The sequence below is a fragment of the Neomonachus schauinslandi genome, chromosome 3 (assembly GCF_002201575.2).
Source record: "Neomonachus schauinslandi chromosome 3, ASM220157v2, whole genome shotgun sequence".
Lineage (NCBI taxonomy): Eukaryota > Metazoa > Chordata > Mammalia > Carnivora > Phocidae > Neomonachus > Neomonachus schauinslandi.
In genome coordinates, this window is record NC_058405.1 from 189,998,982 (window position 1) to 190,010,467 (window position 11,486).

At 54.0% G+C, this 11,486-nt stretch overlaps 1 protein-coding gene across 1 annotated transcript in view; it reads left to right on the top strand.

Annotated features, from left to right (window-relative positions):
* SCLY (selenocysteine lyase) overlaps positions 1 to 11,202 on the top strand; it is a 38,400-nt gene extending 27,198 nt beyond the window's left edge. Inside the window, exons 8-12 of the mRNA XM_021678966.2 lie at positions 4,312 to 4,348; positions 6,636 to 6,719; positions 7,225 to 7,327; positions 8,472 to 8,547; positions 10,098 to 11,202. Of these exons, the coding sequence (XP_021534641.1) occupies positions 4,312 to 4,348; positions 6,636 to 6,719; positions 7,225 to 7,327; positions 8,472 to 8,547; positions 10,098 to 10,251 (454 nt within the window). The 3' untranslated portion in view covers positions 10,252 to 11,202. The remainder of the gene's footprint in view (positions 1 to 4,311; positions 4,349 to 6,635; positions 6,720 to 7,224; positions 7,328 to 8,471; positions 8,548 to 10,097) is intronic.
* The last annotated feature ends 284 nt before the right edge of the window (positions 11,203 to 11,486 follow it).

Genomic DNA, 11,486 nt, shown 5'->3' on the forward strand with positions numbered 1-11,486 from the left:
GGAGGCTTGACCCCATGACCCTGAGATCATGACCCGAGCCAAAATCAAAAGTCAGGTGCTGAACCAATTGAGTCACCCAGGCACCCTGCAAACAAAAATATTTTTTTAAAAAATAATTGAAACAAAGAAATAGCCTTTTAAAAATATTGATAAAACTGACAAATCTCTCACAGTATTATACACCTGAAACTAATATAACACTGTATGTTAAGAATACTGGAATTAAAAGAAAAAATAAATTAAAAAAAAACAAACCTGACAAACTTCTAGTAAGACTGACAAAAAATTGCCAGTATCAAATTTGACAATTCAGATGAAGTGGAATACTTCATCAAAAAACAAATTACCACAGCTCACCTAATAGGAGACTTGATCATTTAAATATCTTTATAACTATTAGGAAAAGGAAATTAATTTTGTAATTTTAAAACTCCTCAAAAAGAAATCTCCAGGCCCAGGTAGTTTCACAGGAAAATTCTACCAAACACTTAAAGAATTAACACCATTCTATGCAGTCTCTTCCCGAAAAATAGGTGGAGGGAACATTTCCCTGGTTCATTTTATGAATTTATACCAAAACCAGAGAAAGATGGTACAGAACAATAAAACTATGGACCAAATATCTCTCATGAATTTAGATGCAGAAGTCTTTAACAAAATATTAGCAAATGGAATTCAGCAATATATAAAAATAATATATACACCATGATGGAGTTTGTTCCAAGGATGCAAGGCTGTTTCAGTATTCCAAAATCAATCAATGTAAGGTAGCATATTAAAGAAGAAAAATTGGGGCGCCCGAGTGGCTCAGTCGGTTGAGCGTCTGACCCTTGATCTCAGCTCAGGTCTTGATCTAGGATCGTGAGTTCAGGCCCTGTGCTGGGCTCCACACTGGGCATGAAACCTACTTAAAAACAAAGAAGAAGAAAAATAACATAATTTAATGCATAAAAAGTATTTAATAAAATTCAACATTCATTCATTAAAAACTCTCACAATATGACTATAGGAGAACTTCTTCAGCTTGAAAAGAGCATTTACAAAAAAACCTACCACCAACATCACACTCAACAGTGAAGGCCTGAATGTTCTACTCCTATGACGGAACAAGCTGAGGATGTCCACTCTCACTTCTTTCTCAGCAGTGCCGGAAGTTATAGTCCGTGCAGAAGGCAAGCAAAGGAAATATAAGGAATACAGATTGGAAAGGAAGTGGTAAAACTGCCCCTTTTTGTAGATCACATGATGGCCTCTGTAGAAAATCCCAAGGAACAGATAAGAAAACTCCTAGGACTGATGAGTGAATTCAGCAAGATCATAGGTTACAAGATAAGCATACAAAAATTGATTGTATTTCTGTATATTGGTAATGAATGTATGAACAACAAAATTAAAAATACAGTACCATTTATAATCACTCAGAAATACTCAGATATAAGACTTGTAAGCTGACAACTATTAATGTGGCTAAAAGAAAGCAAAGATCTAAATATGTGGAGAGACATGCTATGTTTATGGATCAAAAGACTCAATATAGTAAAGGTCAGTTCTCCCCAAATTGATATCTCAGTTTAGCCCAATTTCTATCAAAAGCCCAGCAAGTAGACCAATGGAACAGAATAGATACAACCAGAAATATGCCCAAATGACTTTTGACAAAGATACAGAAGTAACTTGGTGGAGGAAAGACACTCTCAGCAGATGGTACTGGAGCAATTAGACATCCTTACGCAGACGACAAACCTCAGCCTAAGTCTCACAGCTTGTAAAATACTAATTCAGGATACATGATGAACTTAAATGTGAAATAAAACTATAAAACTTTTAGGGAAAAAAAAAAAACAGGAAAACATCTTCAGGCTCTAGGCCTCAGCAAAGAGATCTCAGACTTGATACCAAAAGCATCCATAAAAGGAAAAGTTGATAATTGAACTTCATCAAAATTTAAACCTTTCTCCCTGCAAAACAATTTGTTAAGAGGATGAAAAGACAAGCTGTGCACTAGAATATGTCCTCAAAGGACTAGTATCTAGAATACATAAAGAAAACTCAAAATTCAACAGCCAAAACCCCCAAACCATTCAGTCAAAAAATGGGCAAAAGACACTCACAGACGTTTCACCAAAAAGGATACACAGATAGCAAATAAGTACATGAAAAGATACTGAACATTTTTAGCTATTAGGGAAATGCAAATTAAAACCACAGTGAGACATCACACCTACCGGAACGGCTAAGACAAAAACTAGAGACAACGCGGAGTGCTGTTGAGGATGCAGAGCCTCAGCTTCACTTATACACGGCCAGGGGGGTGGAAATGGGACAGCTGCTCTGGAAAACAGCCTGGCATTGTCTCTTAAAACTAGATTTGTGCCCACCACACAACCTAGGAATTTCACTCCTAGACACTTATCCCAGAGAAATGCAGACTTACGTTCCCACAAAAGCCTGGATGCAAGTGTGTCTAGCAGCTTTCTTCGCAATGGCCGCAAAGTGCAGGGAGCTCAGCTATCCTGTAACGAGTGGCTGGCACACTGTGCGGGGACACTACTCAGTCATGGAAAGGGATTAGCTGTTGATACACACAGCCACCTGCAAGGAACGTCCAGAGAATTATGCTGAGTGAAACAAGCCAATCCCCCAGAATTATAACTGATTCCATTTATAGAACATTCTTGAAGTGACAGAATTAGAGATGGAGAACAGGTTAGCAGCTGCCCGGGGCTAAGGAAGGGATGGGGCCCAAGGCAAGCAGGTCTGGTTATAAAAGGCCAACAGGAGGGACCTTGGTGGTGGTGGAAATGTTCTGTATCTTATCCACATCCTGGTTGTGATCTTGTATGACAGTGTTACTGGGAAGCTGAGTAATAGGTACACAGAATGTCTCTACATTGTTTCTTATAACCACATATGAATCTACATTATCTTTAAAACAAAGTTTAATTAAAAAAAGAAGAGGTAGAACATCATGTGTTCGGGAAGCCCTAATAGGGTAGCTCAGTATGTGGACTGGGAGTGGGAAGCAGGGTTTGCATGACTCCAGAAGGAGGCAGAGGAGGCTGACCAAATGCTCGGGGTGGGGGGGGGGCGTGCGGGGGGGGGGTGGGGAGACAGGCTCCAGGTTCTACACAGGGGCCCGGCTCCTCCACCTGGGCAGCCCCTCTTGCCACTCACAGGGCACAGACCTTGAGAGATGCTCTTGGTCCGGCCGTGCTGTCCCACAGATGAGGGGGGTGAGGCCTGAAGAGGGGATGGCATTAGGATCCCACAGTGGTCGAGGAGTCGGGTGTAGGATAAGCTCAGACCTCTGGATTCTCCACGCAGAGCTCCTTGCTCTTCCCAGACCATCCTCAGGTGTCAGAGCCCGTCTCCGGGGACAGAACTGACCAATGAACTTGTCAAAGGGAGATCAGCAGGATCGCGTTACCTGTAATGCCTTGTGCTTCCTGTTTGCTTATCTGGTTATCTGCTGGTCAGCAGCGGCAGCCGGCTCCCAAGGCTTAAGCAAACTTCAGCCAAAACTTAAAATTCAGAAAATTATGGGCGCCTGGGTGGCTCAGTTGGTTGGGCGACTGCCTTCGGCTCAGGTCATGATCCTGGAGTCCCGGGATCGAGTCCCGCATCGGGCTCCCTGCTCGGCAGGGAGCCTGCTTCTGCCTCTGACCCTCCCCCCTCTCATGTGCTCTCTCTCTCTCATTCTCTCTGTCTCAAATAAATAAATTTAAAAAATCTTTAAAAAACAAAAATTCAGAAAATTATTATGTTAGTGATTTATTTTGTTTTTCCTGAAAATAGAGTGAAGAGTTCTGTTTTCAGCTTGTTAGGTCTGAGGGAGAGCCTCCGGTCTTCAGGGATCCTCCTGCCCTTTCCTGCACCCACACAATCTCTAGTAACCAACGACTCGTCCCACGGGACAGTTGAGAGGCTGCAGCTGAATGGTCAGCTGATGGGAACAGCGCAGAGCTGGGGTCTTTGGACCCCCACCGGGTTCGACAAGGGGGCCCTGGGCTCCGCAGCTGGAGGAGGGGTTTCTCATGTGTAGGAAAAGGGCCCAGACAGAATTGTCCGTGTGGACACCCAGCGTATGTTGCCCAAGGCGGGCCGTGTGGACGGTGAGTGGACCAGGAAGCTGGGCGTGAGGGTTTGGGGGCTGCAGCGCCATGGGGGCAAGCACATGGCACGTATTTAGGAAAGATGTGGGTGTGATTTTGTTTTCAGTTGAACCCATGACTTTCACAGACCGGATTCTGTCCTAGGACATTTGTTCATTGCTTTGCGTGGAAATAGGATTGAATCCCTTGTCTCTTACAGGACCGAGAACACGCCGATGATCGCCGGCCTTGGGAAGGTAAGCCCTGGTGAGCTTGGGCAGATGGAGCAGGCGCTTCGTCTCGTGTGTGGGAAAACCTGAGTCTTCCTCCAGCTGAGTCTCCTTTGCTCCCTCGTGCCCACCACTCACACAACAGTCCCAACCCCGGAGGTGGGTGTCGGGGGCAGGTTTCCACACAGAGCAGTTCTGTGACCCCAACTGGGTGTCCCGCCATTGAACTCGATTCTGACACTGGCTACCTGGAGACAGGTCAGGGGCTCAGGCCCACAGGACTGCCCGCCCAGCACCCCTTCAGACACCAGGCGTAAGTCCCAGGTGTCACCTGTGTTTCTGACTGGCCAGTCCAAATATTAGAACCAGAGATCCTCCTGCTGTTCCTATCACTTAGGAAATTCCCGGGGTTTCGGGAGCTCAGTGCTGGGACCGGGGCAGAGGCCTGTATACTTTCTATCATCTTACAGTCCATTCCCCCAGTGGCTTTACCAGGTATCCAGGGCCTTGGGGAGATCATGTTCATGGGCCCAATAAATGGACTGAGGTTAAAAAAAGCCTCAAATTGTATTTATCACCCCAGAGTGTACTTTTTGAGATCTGTGGAGTGGATTGATTGCTCGTGTTTAGCACTGACATGGAAAAGCTCTTTTCAAGCCTCTGCTAATATAAGAAATACAGTGACGTCTTTACAGCAGAGACCCACAGTCGGGCCCACGGGTGGCTTGTTCCCTGGGGCCATCTCCACCCCCCAAGCCCTGGCTGTCCCACCTACAAGATGCAGCTCGTACGCAGCTTGATGGCAGCCCGCCGGCTCGCTGGCCCCTCAGCTCCAGCCTGCAGCTGCCCCTCCCCCAGGTTCTCTGACCCTCCCTGACTCCCCACTGCCCTCCGTGCATGCAGTCTGGCCTTTCACACACCCGGCTTCACGAGGCCCCTCTTCCCTAGGTTAAGTCCAGGTGTCTCCCTGGCTTCCCACCACCCCTTTCTCTGTGTGCCTCCGAAAGAAGGGCCCCTCCTGCAGTCGTCCCCTCTGCCCGTCCTGCTCCTCTCCACTAGGACGTTATAGCCTCCGCAGCCCTGCGGCCTCCTCCCCTCCCTCCCATTCCTGACACCCAGTCTCACTCCTTTCTCTTCCCCGGAACTTGCAGAGGAGGCCCAGCCCCATGCACTGCTGCTGGCATGCCTCCCCCAGCTAGTTCCCCCCGCCCTGGCCAGGCCTTGGCCTCTGCCCCTGCTGGTGGGCCTCCCAGCACCATCCCAGCCTCCTCTCCGCAGCTGCCCCCTCGTGGCTCCCGTGCTGTCCTGCAGCTCTACCAGCCTGTGCTCAGGGCTTTGAACTTGGCATCTCAGGGCGGGTCCTGACCTGTCTGAGAAAGCCAGGTCCCCACCTGCTTACTTGACCTTCCCTCTGGGCCCACGTGTGTGTCTCTCCTCCCTGGTTCCCCTCTCTCCCCATGGCGCCTCCTGCCATCCGGGACCTCACTTCAGAAATCTAGGCGGTGCCTTGGTCCCTCCTGGTGCTTGCCTGCACTGCTGAGCAGCCAGCCAGTCCTGTCTGTCCTGTCTCCACAATATATCGAGGTCTGCGTCTTGTGTGACTCGGCCAGGTCATCCGCATCTGTAGTCTGGACGCCCGTCTGCCGTGGTCCCTTCCATTCTCTGCACAGCACCCAGAATGGTCGTTACACGTGCAAGTCAGGGCATCTCACCTCTTTCTCAAAACCTACATGCATTTGTGCCTTCGCACTTGGGTCCTGGCCCTGCCTGTCCTGGGGACCTGGGGCCCTGTCCCCCTTGGTCACTCCGTCCCAGGAGCGCACTTGCCCCTCCCTCTGCCGTGGCCGTGAACACCCTAGGTCCACGCACCGTCACCTTCACACCTCCTACCCAGCGTGTCCCGCATGCCCCGCACGCCCCGCACGCCTGTCAGAGCGCTCTCCCCAGTTGGTATGATGCTGTTCCCGCTTCCCTTCGGTCCTCGGTCTCCGGAATGGTTGTGCCTCGAGAACTGGGAGTGCTCTTTGCTCTTACGGGCAGTATCTGGTGCCTGGAGGTATCAGGAAGCGCCTGATAAAGTAAATTCCTGTTAAACAAGTGAAGATAACTCTTCTCAAGCTCTGACCATGGCCCCTGCCACACGGTTGCACTCAGTAAATATTATCTATTCGAGATTTTCCAGGAAAAGAGCAGTTTGAAGAAATGTCACTTCTCTATCATCAGGAAATCTCACCTCTGCTCTTGAAGGCTGCTTTATTCTCCTTGTTTTATGACAATTGAACATGCTTTCTTGGGTTATCGTCCCTGTCCCCAGGCTGCTGAGCTGGTGACCAGGAATTGCGAGGCTTACGAGGCCCACATGAGAGACGTTCGTGACTACCTGGAGGAGCGGCTGGAGGTGAGCCTGGGGTTCGCGGGGTTCGGGGGGACAGCCTGGAGTCTGGGGGGGGCCCAGCCTTCCTCCAGTGAGCTGAGGGTCAGGGGTGCCGCCCCAGGCAGCAGGCAGGACAAGGACGGGGGTTGTTTGGAACTCGGTCCAGGGACTCTGGGGACAGTCAGGGTAGAGGCTAGAGGACGGAAGCCTGGGTCAGGAGACCCCCCAAGTTGGGCTCTAGGCCAAGTGGCTGACCTTCATAAAGGCGTGATAGAAATGCAGCACAGCTAGTGGACTTGATGGTTGTATGGAGGAGAGTCACACGTACTCAGAATTTTTTTCTCCTGACTAACTTTGCTTTCCAGTCAGTCCCTATAACTATTATAGGCAGATGCTTATTGATGAACTAATTATTTTATGTGTCGAGGTTGAGATTTTGTTTTCCAGAAAAGGCTCGAGGTCAAACAGTTGGGGTGCAGGGGGGCTGTGTGTTTTGAAAGTACCTCTGAAGACTTCATTGACTTTTCAGGCTGAATTTGGTAAGCAGAGAGTCCATCTGAACAGCCAGTTTCCAGGGACCGAGCGACTCCCCAACACATGCAACTTTTCTATCCGGGGGCCCCAGCTCCAAGGTGACGAGGGTCTGCTGGTCTCCGCGTGGGGTGGTGGGCGCCGGAGGGAGCAGAGCGGCCCCCTAGGGCGGGTGTCCCCAGGAGGCCAGGCCGGTCTTGGCCGCTTCCCGCTCTCCCTGCCTGGGCTATTGGTGCTGGTGCAGGGGGGGGCGCAGCGCTGGCCCCAAGCTGAGAGGGAAGGAGATGAGATGCACTAAATTTTAGGCTAGCTCATCCATTTCCGTCAGCAAGTTTGACAAAACATTTCACGAGGGTAAGGGAAGGGAGAGGCAGTCAACTTTAAAATTTGGCTCAGAGTCAGAAGGAAGCGCACATGTGTGGGACTCGTTGTTCCTGTGATAACTGCCTCCCGGCTGGAAACCATTGGGATTCCTGGAATCCAGAAGATAAAACATGGCTCACCCAGGGCCCTGGGGCCGAGTCCAGGGAACTGACCAGCCGAGCTTCACGGAGAGGAGATTCTGTGCCCTGAGCGTGAGGGAGGCACGTTTGGGGAAGTTCCTGGTGGAGAGGGGTTGCTCCCCGTCTCGCTGGATGGCGCGAGGAGCGGCGTGTCTGCACCACATACAGGCCCTGGGCAGGCGTCCCTGTGCTGGGGGTGGGACCCTGCGCTGGGATGCAGTCTCGCTGTTTGCCGTGCGAAGGAGAGCTGCTCTGTCCTCTTCCCCGCTTTTGTGGGGACAGATGTATTCAGTGAGGCCTGTGCCCATTTCAATGAGACGGATTCTTTTAATTAAGTCAATGGGTTTATTACTTTAATCTGTGCTTGTGAAAGAAGAGGGAAGTGCCCTCCCGCTTGATCAAAACAGCGCCCGAGTGTCTCCACCCTTAGAAAACTCAGATGTAAGTTTAAATGTCATTCCTGGGACAGCGAAGTATGAGGTAAGGCAGCTGATGAGGGCTCTGGGGGTCTCCCTCGGCAGCTGACCGGAAATAACATGTTCGAGGCCAGGTTTATGAGGCAGAATCGTGTCTGCGAGGAACCGTCTTGTCTGGATCCTGCTGCACTGTGCCCTGGGATGAGAGGGGCCCGTGCGCTGGGCACGAGGGAGGGAGCCTCCACACTTGCGGGCGGAAGAGGACAGACGGGCAGCTGGGGCCCCGCCCGCGCTCTCCGCCTCAGCCTCCTGCCCTGTCTCCCCAGGCCGCGTGCTGCTGGCGCGGTGCAGGACGCTGCTGGCTAGCGTGGGGGCTGCGTGCCACTCGGACCACACGGCTCGGTGAGTGCTGCGCACGCTGGGCCGCGCTGGGCCTGGGGCGTCCGGGGCTGCGCGGCCAACGGGGACACAAAACGTGACCAGACGTCACAGGGCCAAGGGGAGGAGGGGAAGCTGCAGCCTAAGGGGGGGCCGGCGGGGAGGGGCAGGGCAGGCTGCGGGAGCTCCCTCTGTCCTCGGAAAGGGAGGGGCTTCGGGAGGTTGTGACAGCCGGGTTGGTTCCGGGTGGCCCCTGCCCGGTGCAGGAGGATGGCCGTGGCCGAGGCAGGAGAGGAGGGTGTGGGGCCCGGGCATCCGAGACTGGCCCGACCCCGGTGCAGGAAGAGCAGGGCTTCGGTTTCCCGCTCGCCGTGAGGGGGGGCCCGCAGAGGTGGGTGCAGTCCCGGATGAGACAGCCGGGGCCCCACAAAGAGCCGAGCCATGGTCGGCAGCGGGCCGTCTGGGAGTCTGTGGCCGGGGCTGTGGTGTGTGAGCACCTCAGGCCAGGGGGCTCCCGAGGGCCGAGGGCCGGGTGGGGATGACAGGGTCTCCTCAGGGCTCAGAGCTGTGCCAGGGAGGGCTGCATGAGGGAGGGTGAGGCCAGGAGCCGGCATGTGGCAGCCCGAGTGGCTGTCACAGTGAGGCGACTGCAGGAGGAGGGCGCTCAGGTGGGCCACCGCTCCCAGAAAGCTCCCCACAGCCTTCCAGAAAGGATCTGAGTGGCCCATTTCCCAGACGGGGAGGCTGAGGCAGGTGCAGTCTGTAGTCTCACCAGGCACAAGATGAGGGGGAGGGGAGGAGGCGCCTGAGGAGCTGTGCCCAGGGGCGGGGCTGGGAGGGGGCAGGTGTCCATGTGGCCCCTGCAAGGGTGGGAGGGGAGAGGGGTAGAGGCAGATGCTCACGGCTCTTGCGGAAAGTGGGGGTGCCCTCTGGAATAGGCAGTGAGGCCACCGCCCAGGGGAGGGCAGGGGGCCAAGAGCTGTGGGCCCTATCCCCTCTCTCCCCTGCGCTGCGGGGCACTCTGGCACGGACCCTCGGGAACCACAGCGAGGGAAGTCCCCGCTCCCACCTAGCCCTGGGGATGGCTTTCAGGGGCTCTGTAATGTGACAGCGACCTTTGCTCTGCTGTTTCCACCCCGGGGCCTGTGTATGGGGGCCCCCACGGGCCCTTGAACCGCGCACCCTGCTGGGGATGGGAGAGCACCAGCCTTGCCCCGAACACTGGCCCCGGGGTGTGCAGAACCCCGCATCTCCTCCAAGACCCGCCCGCACTCCTCGAGGGTTGGAAGCCCTGGAAGGTGGGGCTCCGCCTCACCGGACACAGCTCTCCTGGGGGCAGAGGGGCCGTGCCGGGCGAGGCCGCAGTACCGTGCAGGAGTCCGAGCACGAGACCGTGGACCCGGAGGCCGGGGGCCTAGAGGTGTTTGGCAGAGAGGGGAGATGGGTCTTCACAGCCCCATCCTGGGGAGCTGGTGGAGAGCAGGAGGGGCAGGGTCCCTTCCCCGAGCCCTGGGGGGCACAGAGAGCCTTTCCCCTCTGACAGCTGACAGGCTCTCCTCGCCCCCACCCCCCAGGCCGTCCCCGGTGCTGCTGAGCTGTGGCATTCCCTTCGACGTGGCCAGGAACGCGCTCCGGCTCAGCGTGGGCCGCAGCACCACCAGGGCCGAGGTGGACCTCATCGTGCAGGACCTGAAGCAGGCCGTGGCCCAGCTGGAGGGTCAGGCCTAATGCCCAGGGTGCCCCATAGGAAGCCATGCCGAGAGCCGTGCCAGAATGGCTCTCCTGATTTGTCCCAGTCTTAGTCTTGTCCCAGAGTGTCTGACGCGGAGATGGGTCAGTGGGTGTGTGTGTGCACACGTGCTCCGGGCCCCCTTCCTGTCCTCGGGTCAGTGGAGGGCCGGTCTGTCGGGCAGGCAGGCCCCACAGGTGCTTCTAGGCCCAGGACACAAACCTGTGTGGGACTGTCCCCACCACCCCGTGGCGCAGGTTGAAGTGGAAACATTTCAGCTGTGTCAGTGCTCCCCTCTGGGAATTGGGGTGAGCCTGTTGTGAGTGCCACCTTCCTGGAAGGTGGCGTTTTTACCCAGAAGATAACATCCTAGTATTTACAAATCGTTGTCAGTTGCTACCATGAACATAGGAAACCTGATTTTTGCTGCAGTCATGGCCTCCCCTGCCTGTTGGCACCGAGGTCCGTCCGCCCGTGTTCTCCGATCTTGCTCTTGGCCCTTCCCAAGCCCTTCCGAGGTCAGGCCCCGCTCCCTGCCCTGTGTCCCCCCACTTCCCCGCCCCGCCTGACCTCCGCACTCAGCCTGCCGGCCACCCAGAGCCACCAGGCCCCACCGGCCTTTTCCCTGTGGTCATTTACTCAGGGTTCCAGCGCAGATGTGGGAGTCGGGGGGGGCGGCCGGGCTTATGTGACCCCGGCTCGTTCCTGCGGTGGGAAATGAGTTTGTCCCTAGCTCCGCTGGCATGATGATGTTATTCCCAGATGGATTTTGCTATCCTTACCCTGCTCTGTGACGTCCTGATACACCCTGGACGGTGTGACTTACAGAGCTACTTCACGTAGCAGTGATTTCTTAATACACTTTTAACATGTGGTTTTAAGGTGCAAAGAACTACATGATGACATTGAAGAGACTGTTGTCAGAAATTAAGTGAATAAAATATTCCAATGCTGCTATTAGACGTTTATGGTTTCTCCGGGGGTCACCGATGTGTCGGAGCTGGCTGCAGAGCTGGTGTTGGAGGGGTGTGTAGTGACCCCAGTTTATCGCTGTACAATTAGGCTTCAGCTTAGGAAATTCAGCTTGACACTGTCTCTGCGAGTCCCTAGAAAGTGGGTCACTAAAGTAGCATCCCGCTGCCTCCAGGCAGAGGCCATGCTGATCCCAATCGGCCCAGGAAAAAGCCATGGGTGCCAGCTCCACTGAAGAGAAGAGTCTGGGACAAGAAGTGCG